The sequence below is a fragment of the Bactrocera neohumeralis genome, chromosome 6, assembly GCF_024586455.1.
Source record: "Bactrocera neohumeralis isolate Rockhampton chromosome 6, APGP_CSIRO_Bneo_wtdbg2-racon-allhic-juicebox.fasta_v2, whole genome shotgun sequence".
Classification (NCBI taxonomy): Eukaryota; Metazoa; Arthropoda; class Insecta; order Diptera; family Tephritidae; genus Bactrocera; species Bactrocera neohumeralis.
The window spans coordinates 49,452,378-49,477,780 of record NC_065923.1 but is presented as its reverse complement, the minus strand read 5'-3'; the positions used below and the strand labels follow the sequence as shown (position 1 = coordinate 49,477,780).

The 25,403-nt window shown below is 37.1% G+C and overlaps 3 protein-coding genes across 7 annotated transcripts; 1 reads left to right on the top strand and 2 right to left on the bottom strand.

Annotated features, from left to right (window-relative positions):
• Positions 1 to 555: 555 nt before the first annotated feature.
• On the top strand, positions 556 to 2,727 carry LOC126762093 (IST1 homolog). Of its 4 annotated transcripts, XM_050478591.1 has the most exons (6): positions 557 to 832; positions 894 to 1,285; positions 1,343 to 1,626; positions 1,743 to 1,832; positions 2,189 to 2,251; positions 2,365 to 2,727. In XM_050478591.1, the coding sequence occupies exons 1-6, from the start codon at positions 651 to 653 to the stop codon at positions 2,578 to 2,580; spliced, it is 1,227 nt and encodes a 408-aa protein (XP_050334548.1). In that variant the 5' UTR covers positions 557 to 650; the 3' UTR covers positions 2,581 to 2,727. The 4 variants fall into 4 exon arrangements, with proteins under 4 accessions (XP_050334550.1, XP_050334548.1, XP_050334551.1 ...); XM_050478593.1 differs by lacking the exon at positions 1,743 to 1,832 and having other exon boundaries at positions 556 to 832; XM_050478592.1 differs by lacking the exon at positions 2,189 to 2,251 and having other exon boundaries at positions 558 to 832.
• A 148-nt stretch (positions 2,728 to 2,875) lies between these two features.
• LOC126762096 (ribosome maturation protein SBDS) lies at positions 2,876 to 3,869 on the bottom strand. The gene is made up of 2 exons (XM_050478604.1): positions 3,636 to 3,869; positions 2,876 to 3,566 (listed from the first exon to the last, which is right to left on the bottom strand). Exons 1-2 carry the CDS (start codon positions 3,764 to 3,766, stop codon positions 2,939 to 2,941), a joined length of 759 nt encoding a protein of 252 aa, XP_050334561.1. The 5' UTR covers positions 3,767 to 3,869; the 3' UTR covers positions 2,876 to 2,938.
• Positions 3,870 to 6,959: 3,090 nt separating this feature from the next.
• LOC126762090 (radial spoke head protein 3 homolog A) lies at positions 6,960 to 23,492 on the bottom strand. Of its 2 annotated transcripts, none has more exons than XM_050478587.1 (5): positions 22,525 to 23,492; positions 18,842 to 19,296; positions 16,594 to 16,678; positions 8,087 to 8,499; positions 6,960 to 8,022 (listed from the first exon to the last, which is right to left on the bottom strand). In XM_050478587.1, the coding sequence occupies exons 1-5, from the start codon at positions 23,146 to 23,148 to the stop codon at positions 7,500 to 7,502; spliced, it is 2,100 nt and encodes a 699-aa protein (XP_050334544.1). In that variant the 5' UTR covers positions 23,149 to 23,492; the 3' UTR covers positions 6,960 to 7,499. The 2 variants fall into 2 exon arrangements, with proteins under 2 accessions (XP_050334544.1, XP_050334545.1); XM_050478588.1 differs by having other exon boundaries at positions 22,642 to 23,492.
• Positions 23,493 to 25,403: the final 1,911 nt, after the last annotated feature.

The window sequence follows — 25,403 nt, the reverse complement described above, 5'->3', positions numbered from 1 at the left end:
ATGCTTCTTTACTGGTTTAATCGATATCTATTAATATTATATTCACAATTTTTGAATCCAACCAATGATTATAGGTAAAAATATAAATAAATATCTAACTATAGTTATTCCCATATTCTACATAAATATTTATATTTAAGTTTTCTGCTTTTCCTTATAACTAGATCTTAATCTTAATTAACCTAATATTTAAAGTTATATAGGTAGAAGTTTTCTTGTGATATTTAGCGGCAGAAAATATTTCCTAAATTTTGCAAAAATCATCAGGCTTGTCTGCTACTAGAAATATCCCAAATATAAATATACCAAAATAATTTTGTTAGTTAATTTTTTGAAGAAGTAGATATAGTTTTTAAACATTTTTATTTATGAAGTATTTATTTTACTAAGATTCAATTTTGAAAAAATATAATAATATAAGTTGTTAATGAGAAAAATATATGGGTAGTTTAATTTAATAACAAATACGCTGAAAAGTCTTTATAGTACGGCAATATTTATATTGAACCGTCATTTTTTACTTTTCTAAATATTTGCGTCATTTGAGCGAGTTTAATCTAAATGAGTCACTTGGAAACTACTTGTTTTTATTAAAGTTTCGATTTAGTTATTTCTTGTTCGCTGGTATTGTAATTATTTCAGTATTAAAAATGTTCTCTAGTGGACCGAATTATACGAAATTAAAGACAAACCTTCGTCTGGCTTTAAATCGCCTTAAATTGCTTGAAAAGAAAAAGGCAGAACTAGCACAAAAGGCTCGTAAAGAAATTGCCGACTATTTGGCTACAGGTAAAACGGAAAGAGCTCGTATTCGTGTGGAGCATATAATTCGGTAATTTGATATTTAATTAATCACATTATTTGATGGTATAATTTTGTGTCTTATCCAAAAGTGAGGATTATCTTGTGGAAGCTATGGAAATAATAGAAATGTACTGCGATTTGGTGCTTGCGCGATTTGGATTAATTACGCAGATGAAAGAACTAGATGATGGAATAGCAGAAGCGGTATCTAGTTTGGTTTGGGTGTGTCCTCGTCTACAAAGTGATGTAGCTGAACTCAAGGTGATTTCCGACATTTTTATTACTAAATATGGTCCCCAATTTGCGGAGCATTCACGCACTGCCACTGGAGAGCATCATGTGTCCGGAAAATTAATGAACAAACTTCAACTACAAGCACCACCGAAACTTCTTGTTGAAAAATATTTAATTGAAATTGCAAAAAATTATAATATTGAGTATGAACCCGATCCACAAGTTATGCAAGACGAAACTCCGAATGGTTTGTTAAGCTATATGGTTCCAGGCGTTTTTTGTATTTATATATATATTTAATTAGGAGCTGAGGTACAGGCACATTTGATTGATTTATCCGATAGAAACAATCTTGGAGGCGGCGGAGCCGTGGGACCACCCCCACAAATGGGATTCATCGGATATCCGTCGCTTCCTCCATTGCCTGACCCACCAGCAGCGAAACCATTCAATTATCCACCACCATATGGTCAAGGGTCTGAAGCTGGTGGTGCTAATGGAGGGCATCCACAACATCCATTTTCTTACAATATACCTCCAACACAGTCTAGTTATGAGCAAAAAGATTTAAATACTTCATTTATAAATGTAAGTATATAAACTATTGAATAATTTAAAAATTTACCAATCTTACAAAACTGCATGAAAATTTTGTTTTGTTTGCTTTTATAACACAACCTATCTTACTGCAATAACATATTTAGAATGAGTTGACCAATGACCTTTCGTCAAATGCAGCAGAAGGCGCAACTTCTTGTAATTACACCGAAAACAGTCCTGATGAAAATATTTTGGTATGATTACATACACGTATTTGAGTGACTACATCACTTAAACTAGTTTATAGTTGTTGTCAAAACCCTTGTTTAATTTAGTTTGTTTCATCGATTCTTACCATTTCCGTGTTCACATTTTTTATTAACTTCCTAATGATTTCTACTAATTTTAATAGTATTTGAATAAAACGCATCAAACTTATTAATCCATTCACACTACCAGTATAAGTTTCTTTGTTAAATTATATATTGGCTTGCACACCCTTTTTTAAGTTATTTTTTTCATCTAAATGGATGAATTATTATTATACTGATTCTATCAATAATTTGCTGTATTTTATGAATTGCTTTTTTTTAATTTTCCTCAAAACCAGCGTCCTAAACCATATGATGACCCCCCACCACGATATACATCAATTAATCCTGTAAATATGCAGGTAGTTTTTTTTCTTTAATTTTAATTTTATCATTTTTGTCCTTGATTCTTTAAAATAAATGGATACATACGCTATTTGGCATAAAATTGTGGATACATTATATTTAATTTCAGGACAAAAATAAGCCAAAACCACAACCCCGACAAAAATTGCCGCCCCCGGGTCCAAGTGCACCACCAGCTACATCAGACATACCAAATTTGCCCAATGTTCCTCAGGAGATGCCTGATATGACTAGTGATGAAAACAAACCCAACAACACCGATAACGACGACATAGATTTCGACGATCTGTCACGTCGTTTTGAAAATTTGAAAAAACGCAAATAAACGAATAAAACTTATATAGTATATTCGAAATATTGTAGAATATTATATGTTTGTATAAGAGTGAAGTTGAATATGACCCATAGTATCACCATTATATATATATATATTAAATTGTTATTAATATAATGATTAACCTGGCTATTATAATTGTATTCTCTTCTATTAAGAACATCGACGCAGAATGTCGGTGTTATCAAAACCAATCGGTCGGTTTTGAATATTAATTTACGAGGAAAAAGAAGAAACATCTGGAATTTTTCCTTCCACTAATTTAAGATCGTAAATGTGAAAATAGTTTAACTTTGAGAAATGAAATGCGTTGTTATATTAAACATTTTTAACGAATATATTATTTAAATTAAAAAATTTCTTCGTTTTCCACTACTTCCTTTAGTTCGATTAGTTCAACAAGTCCTTTGCCTCTTGTTTCGTTTCGTATGAGATCGTCGATAACACGGTAATTCCCAGGGTCTATAAGCAATGTCATATGCAAAGTGGCATCATCCCATTCTTCATGCTCAACTTTAGTAGCTAATTTACTAACAGATTCTTTTAGCCGATGGCCTCCTTCTTTACCAGCAAAAGAAACACGGAGCTTCATACGTGAGCGCTCTAATGGTATATGCTCACGTAGTAATTTTATAGCATCCAGTGTTTGTTGCTTTGCATTTTTGTTCATTTTAATGGAGAAATGGGCATCCTTCAACGCTTTTTCAATAATGGTTGCCGGATAAGGTCGGCGAGTTTCGGGATTAACACATAACGCTGCCACACTGTTTATAATGCTATTTAATTGGGCATCTAAAACAGATTGCCGTTCTTTCTCAGACACTTGGAGTTCTCCTTTGGCTAAAATCTCCTTGCATACTTCGGTTTCGTCACATTTTCCAAATGCTTTGATTAGTTCTTCCTTTTTTGCAGCTTGCCCTTTGGACACATTTGTGAAAACAGTGTGCGTCTGAAGAACCTCGTCAATATCTTTTTCTCTGAATATAGAGTTGAATACAAGAAATAAAGACGTTACCAATAAACAGACTAATTTTTCTCATACTTACGTGTTATTCCGCCAGGATAGTACTTTATTTTTGTAACAAGCAATTTCAAATCGTTTGCCACCTTTTTTTAGTCTTACAACTGCTACATTTGTAAGACGTATTTGGTTTGTTGGAGTAAAGATTTTCGACATATTAAAAGTTTAACTTAAAAATTTTATAAATGGAAATAATAATTTCTGCAATTTCACATTGATTCAATGAGAACTTTCTAATGTTGTGAACACGGATGTCAGAATAAAACCGAATCGACGATTAATTGCCAGAACAAGCAGACACCGTAATTCGTAGTTGCCATAATGTTTCAGTGGCAAGTGACATGGCACACATTACATTTTCTGGTTTGGTAACGATTTACCGTCGGACAAAGTGAGATCTTTAGCAATAGCAAAATGAAATGCTACGGGAGTAGCGTAGTTTTTCAAATACTGAGAGACAATGTTCTAGCAGAGAACTTCAAACAATCAAAATCCTGTGTAAGCTTGGTTTATTTTGCTAGTCGGTCGGTGCACCTATTCTGTGGGTCTGGTCACATTGGTATAGCCGGTAACGAACTGGCTGATGAGCTTGTCCGCTTCGCAGCCTCCACCAATATGGTAGGACCAGAACCCTTTACTGGGGTGGGTCCCCATACCTTAAAGGCGTTGCTCCGCAAGAAAGAAGGAGTGGTCAGAGAAAAGCATTGGCAACGAGTACATGGTACGCGACATGCCAAGTTGCTAATTGGGAGGTACAACCAGAGCAGGTTTAAAGTTGTAATTAACCTCCCTAGGGATAAACTCAGGCTACTGGTCGCATTTTACACCGGCCCCTGCAAGCTGAATAGGCATTTATATAACATGGGCCTATCCTCTTGCGCTAACTGCCGGTTCTGCGACAGGGAGCCTGAAACATCGGAACACCTGCTAATCGACTGCACAGCAGTCTGTAGACGCAGGATAAAGGCCCTTAGATTCATGTTTCCGGATAGGGATCGCACCCCTCACTAGCACCCGGCAGAATATTGGACTTTATCAATGTGCTGGGGCTAAGTGAGTCCTTGAGAATTAGGAAAGACCAAAGGTCGCGGTGCATTCCTCATTTATCCATTTTATCTTATCTTAATCGGTTTTTGCGCAAGAAATAAATTTAAAAATTTTATTGAACATAAGAGGAATCTTAAGATATATTTATGTATGTATTTTTAAATAATTAACTTATTACATTCTCCTTCTTTACTGACGTAGACACCGTTTACGCGATTATAGCCGAGTTAACAACAGCGCGCCAGTCGTTTCTTCTTTTCGCTACGTGGCGCCAATTCGATATTCCAAGCGTAGCCAGGTCCTTCTCCACCTGGTCCTTCCAACGGAGTGGAAGTCTTCCTCTTCCTCTGCTTCCCCCGGCGGGTACTACATCGAATACTTTCAGAGCTGGAGTGTTTTCGTTCATTCGGACAACATGACCTAGCCAGCGTAGCCGCTGTATTTTAATTCACTGAACTATGTTAATGTCGTCGTATATCTCATACAGCTCATCGTTGAATTTCTAGGCATTGTTGATGGTGCTTATACTGGTTCCAAGACAGACGAAATTATCTACGACTACAAAGTTATGACTGTCAACGTTAAGGTGAGAGCCTAGTCGCGAGTCCGACGACTGTTTGTTTGATGACAGGAGATATTTCGTCTTGCCCTCGTTCACTGCCAGACCCATTTGCTTTGCTTCCTTGTCCAGTATGGAGAAAACAGAACTAACGGCGCGGGTGTTGAGGCCCACAATACGCATATCAATATCATCGGCATACGTTAGCAGCTCTACACTCCTATAAAAGATTGTACCTGTTCGATTAAGTTCTGCAGCTCGAATTATTTTCTCCTGTTGTAGATTGAAGAAGTCGCACGATAGGGAGTCGCCTTATCTGAAAACTCGTTTGGTATCGCACGGCTCAGAGAGGTCCTTCCCGATCTTGACGGAGCTTTTGGTGTTGCTCAACGTCAGTTTAACAGCCGTATTAGTTTTGCGGGGATACAAAATTCAGGCATCGTGGCATGAAGGCAGCTTCTTTTCATGCTGTCGAAAGCAGCTTTGAAATCGGCGAAGAGGTGGTGTGTGTCGATTCTCCTTTCACGGGTCTTTTCCGAAATTTGGCGCATGGTGAATATCTGATCAGTTGTTGATTTGCCAGGTCTAAAGTCACACTGATAAAGTCCAATCAGTTTGTTGACGGTGGGCTTTAATCTTTCACACAATACGCTCGATAGAACCTTATACGCGATGTTGAGGAGGCTTACCCCACGGTAGTTGGCGCAGATTGTGGGGTCTCGGGGTTCACGCGCCAAATCTTGGAAAAGATTGGCTGTCTATTGTGCGATTTCTTCAATCTACTGTTGGGGAGAATAATTCGAGCTACAGAGCTGAATAGAGGAGGCACAATATTTTATAAAAGTGTACGAGTATAGCTGCTGGCGTATGCCGATGATATCATTGGCTTCATTGGCATTGGGTCTGGTAGTGAACGAGGGCAAGACGAAGTATGTTCTGTCATCAAACAAACAGTCGTCGCACTCGCGACTTGGCTCTCACATCACTGTTGATAATCATAATTTCGAAGTCGTAGATAATTTCGTCTATTTTGGAACCAGTATTAACACCAATAAGAATATCAGTCTCGAAATCCAACGCAGTATAACTCTTACCAACAGGTGTTATTTCGAAGTGAGTACGTAATTGAAAAGTCAAGTCCTCTCTCGACGAACAAAGACCAAACTCTATAAGTCACTCTTTATTTCCGTTCTCTTATATGGCGCAGAGGCATGAACGATGGCAACAGCTGATGAGTTTTCAAGAGAAAAGTTCTGCGGAAGATTTATGGTCCTTTGCGCATTGGTAACGGCGAATATCCCATTCGATGGAACGATAAGATGTACGAGTAATACGACGACATTGACATAGTTCAGTGAATTAAAAAAAAGCGGTTACGCTGGCTAGGACATGTCGTTCGTATGGATGAAAACAGTCCAGCTCTGAAAGTATTTAATGCAGTTCTTGCCTGGGAAAGCAGAGGAAAAGAAAGACCTTCACTCCGTTGGAGAGATCAGGTGAAGAAAGACCTGGCGGCACTTAGTATCTCGAATTGGCGCCAAATTGCGAAAAGAAGAAATGACTGGCGCGCTGTTATAAACTCGGCTATAACCGCGTAAGTGGTGTCTACGCCAGTAAAGAAGAAGAGTCTAGACCAGAACAGAAAATTTCAATTAATTGAAGATTTACAAATTTTAAGTACGACAAGTAGATTCACGCAGTTGGTTGTGATTAATATAATAGTATATAAAACAAATTTATTAATATTAGTTTATTATAATATTGAATTATATATTTAATTATATAAGAAAGAAACAGTGCTCATAAGCAATATTTTCATTTTAATACGACAGCTTCAACGACCAGAAAATTTTAGAATAAAAAAGCCCTAAATGTTAACCGACGTCATAGTAACACTACGAGAAAACGCGTAAAAATGTAAAATGCATTAAAGAGCGCTTCATAGTGTTGCTGTAATTTGTTAATTAACATTTGTGCTTTTTTTATTTACAAAATTCCCTAACGACGTATCCTTCGGCGTCAGCAGCAGATTCAGAATAATTTTGAATGATTTTCATTAATTGTTTGATGTTGCCGAGTGCCACATACATATGTATGTATGTACTATATATTCGTCAACGCGTAAATTTTAATTCAGCTTCATATGAACTCTTACCTACATACATACATACATATGTATTCTTGTATTTGAGTATCCAAATTTTTCATTTCAATTTGTTTTGTTAAGACATAAATTTTAGGGAGCAAAGAAATCAGTTAACAGTAAACAAATTTCAGTTTTGATCACACTTTCTTTGATATATCGTCACATTTATCTGTTTTCTCACTGCTAATATCACTTGACTCACACGTACATATTTCTTCTTTTGCTGCCTCTTCCAAGATATCATCCTCACCACGTTCCATTACGGTTTCCAGCGGCATTTCTTCTTTGTAACCAGCATATGCAGTTGCACGCTGTTTGATGATCTCCTGGATGATGGCGGTGAGTATCTCACGGGAGTCCACGATGTGACCAACTTCCTCTGCTACTTCAACTGTTAGCCAAGGTGCGATGGTTTTCATTAGGTGTTCCTTCTTTGCTGCGTCCGTTGCTGGTTCAAGGTTGTCCAAAACCTCAGGTAGTAAACCAGCAATATGGCCTTGCAATAATTTAGCAGCGGTTACACTCTTCTGCATTTCTTCATCTAATTCTTTGGCTATTGTATCCTGTTGCAAACGGCGCTCTTTTTCGGCTTGTAAACGTAATTCCTCGGCTTCAAGACGACGCAGCTCAGCCAACTCAGCTTCTCGTTGAGCAATGAATCTGTAATGATAAGATATTTAATTACATGCATATGCAAAAATTCTATGATAATAGTTCGTTTTACTCGGCTTGTTTACGCCGAAGTTCAGCAATCTCTTGTTCATGCGCAACCTCCAGCATGCTTTGTTCGATACAAGCGTCGACGAGTATATCGATAAGTGGTTGAGCCTCAGCATCAAAGTGGAAAAGTTCTCCATCGGCAATTTCGGTAGCAGCATCTACACCCACTTTGGACGGGATATAAGGTGGTTCAGGCGGTTTTTCAAGGAACAAATCGGTCTGTGTGTCTACAGAGAATTCCGGAGGTCGTTGTACAAGTTCTTCCAAATATTTTTCAGTTTGAATAACTTCATGCCGTCGACCGTTAACAGGCGGTGGAGTTCCAAGGATATTGCGTTGACTTCGACATACCTTTTGTTTCCTTATGGCATGACGTCGACGAATTTCAGCCGCTTTATCAAAAGGATCTGAGTTTTCCTTTAAAACAAACGTTCAAAGAAACATGATTAATTTTTATCAATTTGTTTTAGAATTTTTTTTTTTAATCATAAAATAATTACAAAATATGTCCAAAATAATAATAATTAGGTTAAATTATCATTGTTATAATTAAGTAGATAATACAATTATGTTTAAAATATTATTTTAATTATTAGTCGACACCTCTTTTGTATACATAAATTTGTCTATAAATATATAAATAGCTTTACAAAATTAGAAATTTATCCGTATAATTAGTGCTGAAAATAATTGTTCAACAATTTGTATGGGTTCAATATCAAGTTCAAGTAGCTGTTTGAATATAATATATATATATATATATGTTTGAATATAGAATATAAATTTCGAATTTTGACAACATATAGTAAAACAGTATTACAAATTAAAGTTCTTTATTAAAATTTTGGTTTTCTGCTAATAAAAGTTTAAAAAGCTAGAACTGTAAATTGTACACAGTTTTCTTAACACAGTTTTTGAAAATTTGTCCGTTTATTAGATATCATTTGAACGAAAATCAAAATAGTATCCATGTCCGGTCCTTATATACATATATAAATATTGGTTTAATAACTCTCCTAGCCTCCTTTAATCTAATCAAATAATTGTCGAACTTACGGTTGGCTCTGTGCTGTCAAGTGGGTATTATAAAAATGTATTGTATTTAATTTTTCAGTATTTTTTATGAATATTGAAAATATTGTTTTGTCTAGCGTTTTCTTTTCTCGACGAAAATATTGCCTCATTATATAGCGAAATTGTACAAATCTTCCATTACACCCTGCAAAAATGTTCCATTTTTTAAATGATAAAAGAACAAAATGGGAGGATGGGGTCATGTGTAGAAGTTCACGCAAGTGAGGAAAGTTCTCTGATCGTCATTCACTTGGGAGTGACCAGAAACGATTCTTTTACATATGGCTCAAGCAGTTTAGGACTTCTGGCCTTTGACCACGTATCCTCTGGGTAGCCTAAGAACATCCGTTTGAAGGCGAAACATCCTCTACATAGGGTTGTGCTCTGGGCTTGGGACCCGCCACGTAAAAAAAACACCCCCAATGAAAAGATGCAGCAAGCCTCGGATGAGTAACCCCCTTTTGATAACGACCATGGTAAACGAAATAAGGACTACGAATTGAGGGCATGCACCTGGAATGCCCGGTCCCTTAATTGGGAAGGTGCCGCTGCACAGCTGGTTGATGTCCTCGTTAGAGTAAAAGCTGAAATCACCGTCGTCCAAGAAATGCGATGGACGGGACAAGGACTGAGACCAGTAGGTCCTTGTGGCATTAACTACAGTGGTCATATAAGGAGCGCATGTTTGGTGTGGGATTCGTGGTGGGAGAGAGACTCCGTCACCGAGTACTAATCACAATCCGCATCAAAGCGAGGTTCTTCAACATATCGCTGATTTGCGCCCACGCCCCGACTGAAGAGAAGGACGATATGACCAAAGATGCCTTCTATGAGCGCTTGGACCACACATATGAGCGCTGCCCCCGCCACGATATCAAAATCGTGCTTGGCGACGTTAACGCCAGGGTGGGCAAAGAAGGTATCTTTGGCACGACGGTCGGTAAATTCAGCCTCCACGAGGAAACATCCCCAAATGGGTTGAGGCTGATCGACTTCGCCGAGGCCCGAAATATGGTTATCTGTAGTACTAATTCCAGCATAAGAAGATTCAACAAGCCACCTGGCTGTCTCTGGATTGAAAAGCCACCAAAAAGATCGATCATGTTGTGATAGACGAAAGACACGTCTCCATGTGCGAGCGCTCCGAGCTCCTAACATCGAGTCGGACCACTATCTGGTGGACACAAGGAAGGTTCGACGTCGAGAAGCTGCAATCACAACAGATAGCCGAACGATTTTATACTCGACTTGCACTCCTGCTCTCTGAGAGCGCTCGGCAACAACTCGGTATAAGGGAACGTGAGACGGCATTTCAAGCTCCTTACGTACAGCTGCAACCGAAACCATTGTTTTTCGGAAAATGCAAAAGAACAGCTACTACGACGAGGAGCACCGTGTTGCAGCGGAGAGATTTTAAGTGTGCTCTGCCCAATCCACAAAAAGGGAGACCCCACAATCTGCGCCAACTACCGTGGGATAAGCCCCCTTAACATCGCGTATAAGGTTCTATCGAGCGTATTGTGTGAAAGATTAAAGCCCACTGTCAACAAACTGATTGGACCTTATCAGTGTGGCTTTAAACCTGGAAAATCAACAACCGACCAGATATTCACCATTCGCCAAATTTTGGAAAATACCCGTGAAAGGAGAATCCACACACACCACCTCTTCGTCGATTTCAAAGCTGCTTTCGACAGCACGAAAAGGAGCTGCCTCTTTGCAGCGATGTCTGAATTTGGTATCCCCGCAAAACTAATACGGCTGTGTAAACTGACGTTGAGCAACACCAAAAGCTCCGTCAGGATCGGGAAGGACCTCTCCAAACGAGGTTTCCGACAAGGCGACTCCTTATCGTGCGACTTCTTCAACCTGCTGCTGGAGCTGCAGAACTTAATCGAACAGGTACAATCTTTTATAAGAGTGTACTGTGATATTGATATCATTGGTCTCAACACCCGTGCCGTTAGTTCTGCTTTTTCCAGACTGGGCAAGGAAGCAAAGCAAATGGGTCTGGCAGTGAACGAGGGCAAGACGAAATATCTCCTGTCATCAAACAAACAGTCGTCGCACTCGCGACTTGGCACTTACGTCACTGTCGACAGTCATAACTTTGAAGTTGTAGATAGTTTCGTATATTTGGGAACCAGTGTAAACACCGCCAACAATGTCAGCCTGGAAATTCAACGCAGGATAACTCTTGCCAACAGGTGCTACTTCGGACTGAGTAGGCAATTGAGAAGTAAAGTCCTCTCTCGACGAACAAAAACCAAACTCTATAAGTCACTCATAATTCCCGTCCTGCTATATGGTGCAGAGTCTTGGACGATGACAAGAACTGATGAGTTGACGTTGTGAGTTTTCGAGAGAAAAGTTCTGCGAAAGATTTACGGTCCTTTGCGCGTTGGCCTCGGCGAATATCGCATTCGATGGAACGATGAGCTGTATGAGATATATGACGACATCGACATAGTTCAGCGAATTAAAAGACAGCGGCTACGCTGGCTAGGTCATGTCCGAATGGACGAAAACACTCCAGCTCTGAAAGTATTCGACGGCGTACCCGACGGGGGAAGCAGAGGAATAGGAAGCCCTGCACTCCGTTAGAAGGACCAGTTGGAGAAGGACCTGGCTACGCTTGGAATATCGAATTGGCGCCACGTAGCGAAAAGAAGAAACGACTGGCGCGCTGTTGTTAACTCGGCTATAATCACGTAAGCGGTGTCTACGCCAATTAAGAAGAAGAAGAAAAGAACAAAATGACACCCTATTATAAATCAGCTCAATACAAAAAACGGGGGCAACTGACACTCTCACTGTTGGAGAAGGTAGAAAATGTTGTACTTTGCCTGTTTAGAAGACAACACTTTGAGAGTAGAACAATTGAACCTGAAAAAATGTTAAGAATAAAATATACAACTTTGACAGCCCGAGCATAGGGCAGCATAAATGCAAGATTTTTGTGAGAAAAGAAAACGGTATTTGTTACAGCTTTATAAAATGTAACCACCTAGTTCAGTCAGCCCTGTCAGTTTATCGTATTTTTCTAAAAACTTAATTTTTCGAATTTCCTGCAGTTATGACCTACCAGATTTGTGATCAAATCAAAAATCATTTCGCTAAGCCAAAAACGATGCAAATTTTGATTAGCGTTGAACTTTTTTAAATAACTCCTTTTTACCAAGTTTTAATTTTTTCGCCCATATGTTGTTGTACGGACAATATCTTCTAGTAAATAATATTTTTTATGTTCCATTCACTGAGGAAAAAATTCTGCGTGGAAATATTTTTTCCATTTGAGAAGTTGTAGCTTAATGGTCGACGTACATATGTATATGAAAACGCTTCAGAGCAATATAGCCAGTACACTGTTTTTGCACTTCTAGTCGACTTTGTAATATAACGTAAGATTAAGGCAGAATAAAAATAAGCAAGAATACGATAACAATTATACAGCGTCCAATAGGTAATCAACCAGCAACGCTCGAGGAGCTCGAATACTGTTGTCTTCAGCGAACTATAGCCTATATTCCAGTCGAAATGCTGCACCGGGTCATCGAAAATTAGCGTAAACGGAAGGAGCTATGCAAATTATGCGAGTTGGCTATCCACTCCTATTAATGACTAGAACAGTTAAAGAGAAAGCCAAATAAAGGGTGATTGAAATTCTTGTGTTGTTATCGCAATATAGCAGAGGATCTCAAGATCTCTTTATTGATTGATTTAACACATTTCGATTCACGTTTTGGGTATGGACCGTGTGAATGCTAGATTGGTACCAAACTACCTTAATTTGACGACGAGTATAGGCCAAAAAAGAGATGCTTGAAATGGTAGATGAGAACCTTACGTTCATCAAAAATATCAATTCTGGTGACTAGACGTGGGTTGGTGAGGATGACCCCGAAACGTGAGTCATCGCTCAGCCATCGTATTCGCCAGACTTGGCGAAAATGGAAATGTCCCATGAATCATTTAAAGGTTATTCGTTGAAGGCACTGAGTCCGAGGCTTATAACAAGTGCATGGAAAATTGGTTTAATCTTTGTCACGTTTGTATTCGCTGAGGAGCCTATTTTAAACGCAATAATGACGCGTTGTGTTAAAATAGGTGAAACTGTGGTTTTTTTGTCAGTCCGGGTCAAATTTGATCGGTTTGCATGTAAGCTAAAGACCGATATGCATATCTTATATATGTATATAAAAATTAAAAATAAACGCTATTTCGTTATGTGCCCGTATAACGTTCGAACCGCAGCACAGTGGGCGATTGGGCCTCGTTAGCGGCATTTAATTAATAACTTCTAAACGAAAAAAGATATCTTCAGACGGTTTTTTTTCACAGCTCAGAAAAAAATCATAGAATTTTTTAAGAAAAAAAAATTTTGTTTAAATTTATTTTTTTAATTTTCAAAATTTTTTTTAATTTTTTTTTATTTTTTTTTTAATTTCAAATTTTTTTTTTACCTTCAATAAACAAATTTTATAAATCAAAATTATTTTCGGAATCTTCGGAATCAGAATCAGGCATATCTAGATGCTTCATTAAAAGCAAGCTCTTAACATCATCGTCCATAATAATATTTTTTGCAGTCGAAATTGAAGACCCATTTGACAATGAAGATATCAAAGGGTCAGACGAAACTAATAAAGCATTTATGATATCTTCCATTGTATTTTTCCTGGAATTTTTTCTTGTATTGCTCTCGCGTATGTTTCGATAGTCCTTGTTCCTGGCTTCAAGAGCTTCTTCGGACATCATACCAATCGGAAGGGAAAAATGGTTTATTATATCTGCTCCATGAATTAAAATTCTGTGAACAGACGATGGCATGTAAAACCAGGAGTAGGCTTTAACAAAAATTTCGGCAGTTTCCAATGCGTAAGATCCGAATGCGTCCGAATTTATGTCGTATCCACAAGCTAATGCTCGTAAGATTACGCTAAATCGATATATTAAATCATAGCTTACTCCTGTTATACGAGCTGCCAAATTTGGTTGTTGGAAAAACCTCCTTGCAGTGTTTCCGTTGTTCGTGCTGCCAGTACCAGCTATTGGTATATCCACCAACAAATGCATTTCTTCCCTTAGCTTCTGCTGAATACTTCTTTTATTTTGTTCAACGACTTCCTTGTCAGCACCACGAGCTTGCCACTTTTGTATTGGTATTCTATATGCAATGTGCAAAACACACTCGAAAAACCTAATCCATGCGTGGAGACTTGATAAGCCATATTCAAATAGGTTTGCATTAATAGGAAAGCTTTTCACCAAATTTAGATCGTTCATATTTTTGGGATTCGCGCTACAGATTCCGCATGTTTGCGAACCCGATTCCGATATGACACTGAACGTTTTGCCATCAAGCATGGTCATATGAAATTGGTGATCAATTCTTAAGGTACTCACAAATGTTGGAAAAATATTTAATATTTGGCTCTTAATGTTTTGAATTTCTCTGCGAGACAAGTCTGCCGATTCTTTCTCGCAAAGTAATTTAATGGGTCGACAATATCGGGTAGAAGAAGGCCGATTGTTTTTCCATAAAACTGTCGATCCTTTCTGCACTATCAATGGTACCATACAAATTGAAAATAAATATTGATCTATCATCTCTCCATCGAAGTCATTAAATTTTTGCCTGTAAGTAGAATGGCCGCTGCTGCCATCACAACCCCATTTGTAGGTAGCAGTTAATTCGGTGTTATTGTTATTTTCAATAAGGTTTTGAAAACTTTCTGGGTGTGCTTCAATAATCCTAGCAATCGTGTGGTCTACTAAGCTTTGTAATGGTACTTCAGCGAAATGATCAGTGACCGTGATGACACTAGGATAGCATTTCTTTTTCGCACAACGCAGTTTGTCGTAGCATGGATATATATCGGCGTTTTGCCCTTTAGCGGCTCTCTTTGACAAATTCCATGTGTACTTAGTATGTCCAACATCTACAAATAGCGCCAGTGCTTTTTCATCAGAAAGTTTTGTCGGTAGACGCTGAGGGGTACTCATAGTTTTCAAAATCTTACCGCTAAACTCTTCGTCGGCGTTTAGCATTGACACCACCTGTGAAGCACTACGTTTTCCACCTTTATACAAGCTGCAGCTTGCAGCTACCAACAATGCTTCTGATGGCACATCTTCAGTAAGGCCTGACAATTTCTTAACTTGCGTTTTTTTGCAACACTCCGAAATATCTTTTTGTGGACGTCCAATAATTTCGGAAGATGATCTTTCAATCAATACTAACGGCGTATCTAGCCATTCCTGATTTTTGTTTTCAAAAAAAACCTTATTTCTTCTAGAGTTTTTCCACTTTTCTACAAGCTTACTAGTAAAATTTCGCAGCTTTTTGCCAATCTCGTACTGCTCCTCCTGAGTATATTTAAGGTTTTTGAGAACAGTACCAAATACAAAGTTTTCCATGGTGAGAAACTTCTTAGTTGGTATCGCTTCTTCATGCCATACTAAAAAAAGTACCCGTTTTGCTACCGACATTGTTCCTAAAAAGTGCCATGATTTAAAGGGTAGCAGGTAATAGCAGTTCATATTACACATTTTGGACGCACAATGACTCATACTTCCAGCTAAAAAAAGAGTTAGACCGAATCCGTGCGAATGTTGTAACTTCTACTCCACGAACGACAGGTGCACGCTAGTGCGGGCTAGTTGTTAATACACTTAATTACCACTACGTCTTATGAACAACACATTTACAGACCGGTCACAAACACTGATTTTTTATGTAATACATACCTTGACGTTAATAAAAAGCCACACTTTTAATAAAATAAGTAAAAATTGTAAATTTCCAAGGAGCTCGAAATCAATGCGCACAACAAAGAAAAAATATTGTAAAGCACTTGCTAAAACATGTTTTGTGTTTGACAGCTCACAGCTGATGATCAGCTGATCGTAGAGCTTATAAAAAACCGCCAAAAATCTAATCAAAGCATCTGTTATCGATTTGTGAAAAAAAAATAATGCTTTTTCAAACTTGAAAATTTGAATTAAATGCCGCTAGCGAGGCCCAATCGCCCACTGTGCGCAGCGCTGAAAACCTTGAAAATTTGCACAGGTACATAGACCTTTAATCCTGCAGAAGGCCTTAACGGAGGCCTTTTTTGCACAATTACCGTCGGTTATGCAATCTATATAAGTACATATTATACTCGTATGTATGTATGTATAATAGAAAATCGTGTTAGTGCACAATTTAAAACTTAAAAAAATGGTTGAACTGATTAGGGTGAAAATTGGGCAGAGGTAGCTTAGAACCGGGGACTTGAACTTGAAAGCACTATTTATCTCTATTTAACTATTATATGTAAAGTGAATGGTAATGATTTTAGTCATTTGCAAACTAGTTCTAATTGATCAAGTAATACTTATATTTCTATAAAATATAGGTAAATATTGTAAAATGATATGAAGTATTCTTACCAAAAGTTGCTGCGTACCAAATACGGATCCACGTATTACACGGCGGTCGTACATGACATTGCGGTAAGTTTGTGGAGGAATATCTCTGCAATGAAATGAAATGTATTATCTATAAAATTTAATCAAAGTATTCACAAAACATTAAAATATAATATGATTTGATCTCCACCATTTTTAAGCGAAATCTCTGGATGTTAACATGAAGCAAAGCAGAGTGTAGGGGAAGAAAAATGCATTTTTAACCCTTCCTTACTTTGACCTTTGTTTAAATGTACGTCCAAATAGTAATCTAATCTAATATATAGACGATTTAAATTAAGTTCGATGGAAAATCACATTTGACTATAAACATTGATCATGGGAGTAGCCAAGTATTAAAATTGTAGTGCGAAAGTAATCTGCATTCACCACTGCCCCGTCAAGACCAATATCAACAATAGTGATTTCTCAAATAAGTCAATATGGAATTTTTTAAAATTAGATAATTTATAGCTCACATCTTTTTATTACGATTTACATTTACTACTTTTTTAAACCAATTAAACTTTGATCGCTGTTGAAGACAGGTGAGGTGACAGAAGGTGACAAAAGGAGAAGTGGTTGACCTCGTGTGTTTCCAATCAATTCAGCTATAAAAAACTTTTCAAAAACGCATTCGAAACACCCCTTTTATTAAACTTATCCCCTAAGTTTTTTCACCACAATACGGTTAAGTCCGAATATCCTTAATATGGTGATTTCTGCCTAGCCCGTTGATGTTTTCTCAAATATATACATACATATACACACGCTCTTTCTGTTGGCTTTTCTCTCCTTATGCACATCGTTGAGTCATATATTTATCAGTACTCATATTAGTGCAAGATTTCTCAATAAAAAAGTAAAGGATAAATTTCGAATCGTATTACGTCAAAACTAGTGATATCGGTATGTAGCTTATCCCAGTACGAAATTCCGAATATGTGACCTGGTCTACGAAAAGGGGGCTAACGTGCGAAAACTAGTTTTCTGGGAAAAGCTGTTAAAAATAATCGTCAGTTTCTCATTATCTCATTAATTGTTCTCCTTTTTTTGACACCTAAGCCCCCTTTTCGTAGACCAGGTCACATAGATTGATTTTTGTGAGTTATGTTAATTTTAATTAAACTAATCGAGATAGATAAAGAGTTATAAATACAATATTTATATGAAGGTATGTACATCAATACGATAAAAATGAAGGGTGTCTGTCTATCCCATCGTCAGTGCAATTGAGCTTGTTAAAGTTTGGTACATACATAAGCTCTTTGGCATTCTGTTGGAGTTGGTATTCCAGATGGGCTAATTCGGACCATTGTTACTCGCAAATGTTGCTAACCAAAAAATGATAAAGTACTATAACTAATCACAAATTAAGCTACAAATTTTATCAGATTGGGAAGGAGTCGGCACTACAAGGCCCGAGAGCTCCTTTATTGCCCAGATTTTGCTAAACTGAGGTTGAAATATCTCGGTAGACACACCTTCGGTAAAGAGGCTGGAATTGATATTAGCTCTAGGTCTCGTGACCCATATTAGGAGTTATGCCACTAGGATCATGTGCGCTACTTTCGTTGCGAGTATCGACCCTACGACGTGACCTATTAGAGATAAAAGCGGTAATTTTCTTTTACTTTACAATGGATAAATCAAACATAAATAAAGATGAATGATTGAATTAAAACTTTGCACAAAATTGCCTTCAAGGCGTGGCTCGTATTCAAATGGTCAAAACTCCAGGAATATGGAAATCTCAGTGATCTGTGAGATATCTTTAATGAAATTGGGAATAATGATATTAAGATTTTCCTAAAGATGGCAAAAATGGTCGTTACCTTTCCTTTTTTACTTGTGGCGCAAATTGGTAAAATTATTCCATAAAATTACCTCACCCTCCTCATACACATACTACATTTTATAAATTACCTTATTCAAATGGACTTTGTGTGAGTAATTTTAATTATGTTATTTCGAAAAGCTACATATAACAGCTATCAATATAAAATTTCGATAATGAGGGTAAAGATATTGTAATAGAAACAATTTTTTTCATGGTAAATAGGATAAAAACTAAAATTATTTAAGCGAAATTAGTGCACTTAAAATAGAGCGATTAATGAATTGATGACTAAAGCCAAATTTGTTCGGTTACCAGTCGGTTGAATAGTGGATTTTATGGTTCATGTGGGGTGATTAAATAATCTAAAACATCAGTCGTAGAGCTTATTACCTTTTTGCACGATGTTGCTGTATTTGTTCACGAAATTGTTGTTTGGTGAGGTTTACACCACCCGTCAAAGGATCTCGAGATGGAGGCGATGGCTGACCACGCCGTACGCCATTTGTTGCCGAAGCATTAACATTCACAGATCGGCTTAGAGTGGTACTTGAAACTGTATTCACTTTAGAGTTAGCCCTTACACTTTTTAACTGGTTCGCCGACACTACTTTATCGCATGTGGAGATCTTTGCCGACGCTACAGAGTTATTATGGAATTTGTCATTATCCTTGTCGGTTGTTGCGGCATTGCTACCTGTCAGTACTACTGGATGTGAGGAATATGCATATATGTGAGGTTTTAGAAACCAAGGTAACGGCGGCTCTTTCGGAGGTGGTAAGAACACACCAGTGGGTACTGTAGTGATGAAGAGGGGTCGTTTAACAACATTATCATGTTGACTTGCCTAGAAGTGTGATGAACAGTTGTAGTGTGCAAGAAGATGACAATTGATGAGAAAGGTTGTGGTTACTACAAATAGTAGACATATACATTTTAAAGATAGTTTTGTTCGCAAAGTTTTCAAAATCGAAATATTTACAAAAGAAAGCGCCATTTTCTTTTAAACGTCTTTCATACAAAAATCTACATAACACTGGTAAACACTATTTTTGTCGCATGAAATTTGTGAAAAATTTTGTTGTTATGGTGTATCCTCATTAACAATATAGGATAATAATTTCTTTTCAATCACGTCCAATTTTTTTTTGTAACAGCTACGTATTCATTTCTGACCTCATATACATACAAGCATTTTTTTAATAACGTCATTTATACGTCTGTATGACCATTTGTTTTTTACATCGTAATAGCCTTGACAGACGGCAGCGTTAATCCGGATTAACTGCGCACTTAATCAGATCCAAATTTGTAGGTGACAGACGGCAGCTATGCGAGTTTGAAACTCTCATAAACAGCTCATTGTCCTTTTTATAATATTTTCAATGAAAATTGATAGAAGATAAACATTACGGTTGTTAGCCGACCAATTTCTACCAAACCATTTTTTATTACAAAAGCATATCAACACATTATTTTTAAAACTGCATCATAACATAGAAGTTTTATTGATATTATATTGAGAATTTGATAAACAGCTGTCAGGGTTGCTTGTATTTCATTCTCAATAGATGAAAATTGGCCATTTTTAACAATGTTGCCAACGAAAATCTCACAAACTCCCTAAAATTTTGAGAGTTATTTTTGGATTCAGCAACGGAGTTAGCTGTGTAACTCCTGAATTAATCCCGAAAAATGCAATTAATCTGGTTTAACGCTGCCGTCTGTCAATGCTATAAACCAGCCACGAAAGTGTTATGAGAACCCCTACAGTTTTTGTTTTGTTTGTGGAGAATTAACATTTAAACCTTAGCGTCGTAATTTCATGTCTTTGGTTGAACAGTGCTGTTTACACCATTTTGGATTTTCTGTGAGGAATCAACATAAGCCCTGGATTCCACCTTAATGTTGTGTAACGTGTGTGAGACTTATTATGGGCTTTGGGCTAAGCAAAAACCTAGAAATATGCCATTACCAATGATTTGGACCGAACCAAAGTATCATGTATGTAATTGTTATTTTTGTCTGACGCAAACAAAACTCATTACACAATGCTCAGGATCCAAACTTGTCTTCGGCCTATATACACATTCTACATAGTACCGAACTGCCTGTGCCAAAGCTTCCGAATCGATTAGGAAATCAGTATTTTACTCCGAAACTTTTTCTAAGTCAGCGTGATGAAGTATCTGAAGACAGTTAATATTTGTAGGTTGCCAAAAAGGGCCACTGGTCAATTTAACTGAAAGTGCTATATTTGAAACGACGAGGACTGATAGCGAACTTGAAATAGATGCTGCATTCAGCTATGAAATCTGATACTTAAACCATTTGTGTCTAAAGGTAGACAATAGATTCTTCAGATGCTAGGAAAAATTTGTTCCAATTTTAAGTGAACAAGGAAAACAAAGTTCGTTAAATAAAATAGGGCAATAATTGGATTGATATTTGTAATGCTTTTACTTAAACCTAGCGTAATGTTAGATTTACAAATATATTTAAGTAAGGACAATATATTGAATTGGATCCAGAGTCAAAGTTTTTAATATTATTCGTCTTGAAATGAGAAATTTGTTTTTGTATTAGATGCACCAAAAAGAGAGGAATACGCAAGAAACACGAAACCTATCAAGGATTGCTTCTGGCGCACTTGATGTTGTTGGGATGTCTAGAACCAAATTTAATATTACAAACTGTACATTTTGTTACAAAGTATAGTTCACTTATATTCTCTAAGCCTATGCACGAACAGATTTGTTTCCATATAAGACTGGTTTTCACATTACAAACAAAATCAAAGCAACGATATTTAATTTAAAATTATAACTGCTATTTTTTGTCTATGTGATATTCTATCTCTAACTCATTCACTTGCAGTCATTCTTCAGAAAGAATCGATATATTACGTTCCGAAATCGAACACAAAAAGCTGAGGAACATTTCGATCCATTTATTCAGACACGAAAAAAATTGCGGCAAACAAACAAATGCGAAAATTTCTGCGAGAGAACTTGCGAAGAATGCTACAGGGCCTCAGTGTACATTCCTCTGTTGGATACAATCGGCGAAGATTTGAAGACGCGCTTTTCTAGAGAAGTATTGGATGGATTTCAACTGAGTTTGCTGCTTCCAAAAAAGTATGTGCTTTGTAAATTAAAGAAATGGAAAATCTTGTTGACTGCTTGATATACTCGTATATGTAGATTCAAAAGCCTTTTGGATAATGGCAACGTCATGCGACGTTTGAAGCTTAAAGGTGAACTTGATAACTGGCAGTGCCATTGGGCGGAAAAGCAAAAGTCAAAAGACAACGAGTTATCGACTACTGCATTGGAAAAGTTGATGAACTGCGATGTAGAGCTACCTATACCCCATAATACATAGTTTTCTTCGCATAATCTGCACACTTCCTGTGACGAATGCGAGCTCTGAGCGCTATTTTTCGACACTTGGCCGCATGAAAACGTGGCTGAGGACGAACATGCTACAAGATATGTAGATTGATCAGCTTGGCGTTGCTGCACACGCATCATTACATTGAAGCCACTGCAGAAGTTCTCAAAAGATTTTCAAAACTTGGCCCACATCGTTTTGTTTTGGGAAATTTTTCAATTCAATACACGAACTGACTACAGTTTATACATTGCAATAAAATATGTCACTGTCAATTTAGTAGGATTTGATATTAGAAGGTCGATTACACTGTATAAAGACTACTATATTCAATATAATAATCTTCATGTTTCAAGTAAATGTTTTTTAGTTTTTGATATAAAGCAATAATACCTCAAAATATACACCTAAAACTTGATATGAGTTTTCATGTGACAAAAACGATACAATTTTGTTAGCCAGTGTAATTATTTTCATTGGCATACGTATGCATATAAATTTAGATAAATAAATACATACATATGTATGTATGTTCTGCATTATGTATATAAATTTAACTCTTGTGAAAACTTTACAGAAGTAACGATTGAGAAGTGTACGACATTTACAATTATGTGTATGAAACATTTTAAGTAAGCAATTAGGCATTTTTTAAATCACAACTAATAGTGTAATGCCGTACATTTGAGGAATGTCTAGATCCGGTCCATGTTTCTTGACCAGCTGCCTCATGCAAATTATGTAGCTTTCGATTTAGTTTCGCTCTTAACTGCTCATTACTCTCGATGCTTGGTCTTACCAAAGACAAATTGTTCATTTTCTTCGATGTGGCGCTGTTTAAATTATCCTTTAGGTGATAATCCCGCTGTTGTGGCCATAGAGTACCTTCTCCATTTGCAACATGTTGATAACCAGACCACGACAATTCCGAGTTGTCGGCACGACGTATCGGGCGCACAATTGCGTTAGGCTTTTCTTCGCTGTTAAGGACGGTGAAGGCAGCAATGGGCTTATAAGGATATATATCCAGTTTTTGTGAACTGTCGATCTCGTTATTGAAAGTATTGAAGTTCGGTCGGTAGGTGCTGGCGAATGAGAAATTTCGAGGACGTGCTGTGGAGCTCTCTGAATCCGGTCTTATGGAATTTGATGGAGCTATATCGATTTCATTGGGATTCGGAATTGTTGTGGTGCTGGAATTGTTGTTGGGTCCAGAGTCAAGGTGAGGGCTAGGTTTTTCTGCTATAGAAGAATCTGGAGGAGAGTGCTGAGGACTTGTGGCATTTTGTTGGTCGTCAAATTTCATAATTTTCTGACAGCACTACCCGATTGTTTTCTTAACTTTTTAAAATCACTTCGGTAGGCAAACAAAGTTTTAAACATATTGCACACTTTAAAAACAGGACATTTTCACTTTGTACTTTTATTATTAATGAAAATTTAAGCACATACAAATAAAGGTCAGAGGTCACTTAGTTGGGCACAGTTAATCGATACACGAGTTTTTGCTTGTGTTAAAGAGAATTCTACTTCACCGACATTGTAGCGAATTAAATGCTTCAACGTGCTTGCCGTATATTAACAATTTAGCCGTTACCGTTGGTATAGCAATTGACGTCTAATTGCGGGCGTACACTACGGCTATCGGACACCAAATGGCCAAAACACAAAAGTCTCGCGACAAACGAACCTCGGTCAGACCGAATGCCCAAGGGTTCGGAAAATGCCGATGGTCAATTGGGTTGTGAAGAAGCATGGCACTGGGTTAAAGTGCGCAGGTGGAATGAACGGTCAGAACACCGGCACCCCTAACGTACTGTGTTGCTCAGAGTTGGTCAACAGCTGGGAGTCATATGTACATAAATATAGTTAAAACCGCACACAAACACATATGTATAGACAGGGATGAATAAAAATAGATTAGTTATGCTTGCTAGGCAATCATATACATATATACACATTGTACTTAACTACGTAGATGCACTCAATAAATAGCTAAAACAAGGTGTTAAATGATAATCGAGTTATTAGAATTGGAAGTATACTTAATTGTTTCAATTAATAGAATTTGGATTTCTTTTTATTGCTTAAATAACTTCAGTAAGTAAGTAAAATCAATGAGCGATCTCCTTATTATATATTAGAGTTAGAAATAAAACATTAAGTTATCGAGTTTTGACAAATTACTTTTTTGGTTATAAAATTAATGTATTTTGAAGATATTCAATTTCTTACATTTGGATAAGCTTTCCTTACCAACTTGTTACAAAGCAAGTGCTTAGACTCGATTTTAACGCTTTTTCTTTTTTAGTATGCTATTTACGAAAGCATTTAGTATGGACGCTTGTCGTACTGCATACCTACATACATATGTATATATTATTATATTTGTATTAAAATATTCGGAAGATGTTAATTTTGTATAAAGCTTCTATATTTTCCAATACAATACAGTTACAATATGTATGTATGTATGTATATGCGAGTAAAAATGCGTGGACTGACTTTTCTTGGCTGCTTTTTATACTCTCGCAGCATGTTGCTGTAGAGTATAATAGTTTTTTCACTTAACGGTTGTTGAAATCTTTTAAAATTAATCGACCGGCCAGACTTATGAGAGAGATTTAAACTTATGGAAAAGTCGCAAATTTGGAGAAGTTGAGTTCTACACAACACAGCTGCTATCCGGAACGGATATTTCAGAAAGTACCTTCATAGAATGGGTAAAGTCGAAGAGCAGGGGATTATCCTTAAATCTCTCAATGAGAAAAATAGAACGCCACCCTGAAGTAATGCAAACGCGGTTCCTGATTGGGTGACGGTTCCTTAGAGGTAGGGTTTTTAGTGACCTGCTCTGAAAACATTTTCCACCCCTTCTCCTGTAAGTAAAAAACTTATGGAGCTATAAATTGGGTTATGTATTTATAAATGATCAGGTTGACAAGACTAATTGAGACAAGACTGAGAAATTCACTCAGGAAAAATATTTTCAACACCCCCTTCGAAATCGCGTTATAATCCCACTCACTCCCTGTATATTGGTTATGTTGAAAACTACAAGACTAGAAAACTTAATAAATAACAAGTAACTTCACCGAACATTTTATACTCTCGCATGATATAATCGAGATTTCATTATCTGTCATTTACATATTTTTCAAATACCGTATTTTTGTAAAGTTTTATGCCGCTATCATCATTGGTTCCTAAAGTACATATATACTCGTATTATACAGAGAAGGCATCAGATGGAATTCAAAATAGTGTTATATTGGAAGAATTCGTGGTTGTGAACCGATTTCACCCATATTTCATACATGTCATCAGGGTGTTAAGAAAATATTACATACCGAATTTCATTGAAATCGGTCTAGTAGTTCCCGAGATATGGTTTTTGGTCCATAAGTGGGCGACGCCACGCCCATTTTCAATTTTTAAAAAAAGCCTGAGTGCAGCTTCCTTCTGCCATTTCTTCCGTAAAATTTAGTGTTTCTGACGTTTTTTGTTAGTCGGTTAACGCACTTTTAGTGATTTTCAACATGACCTTTGTATGGGAGGTGG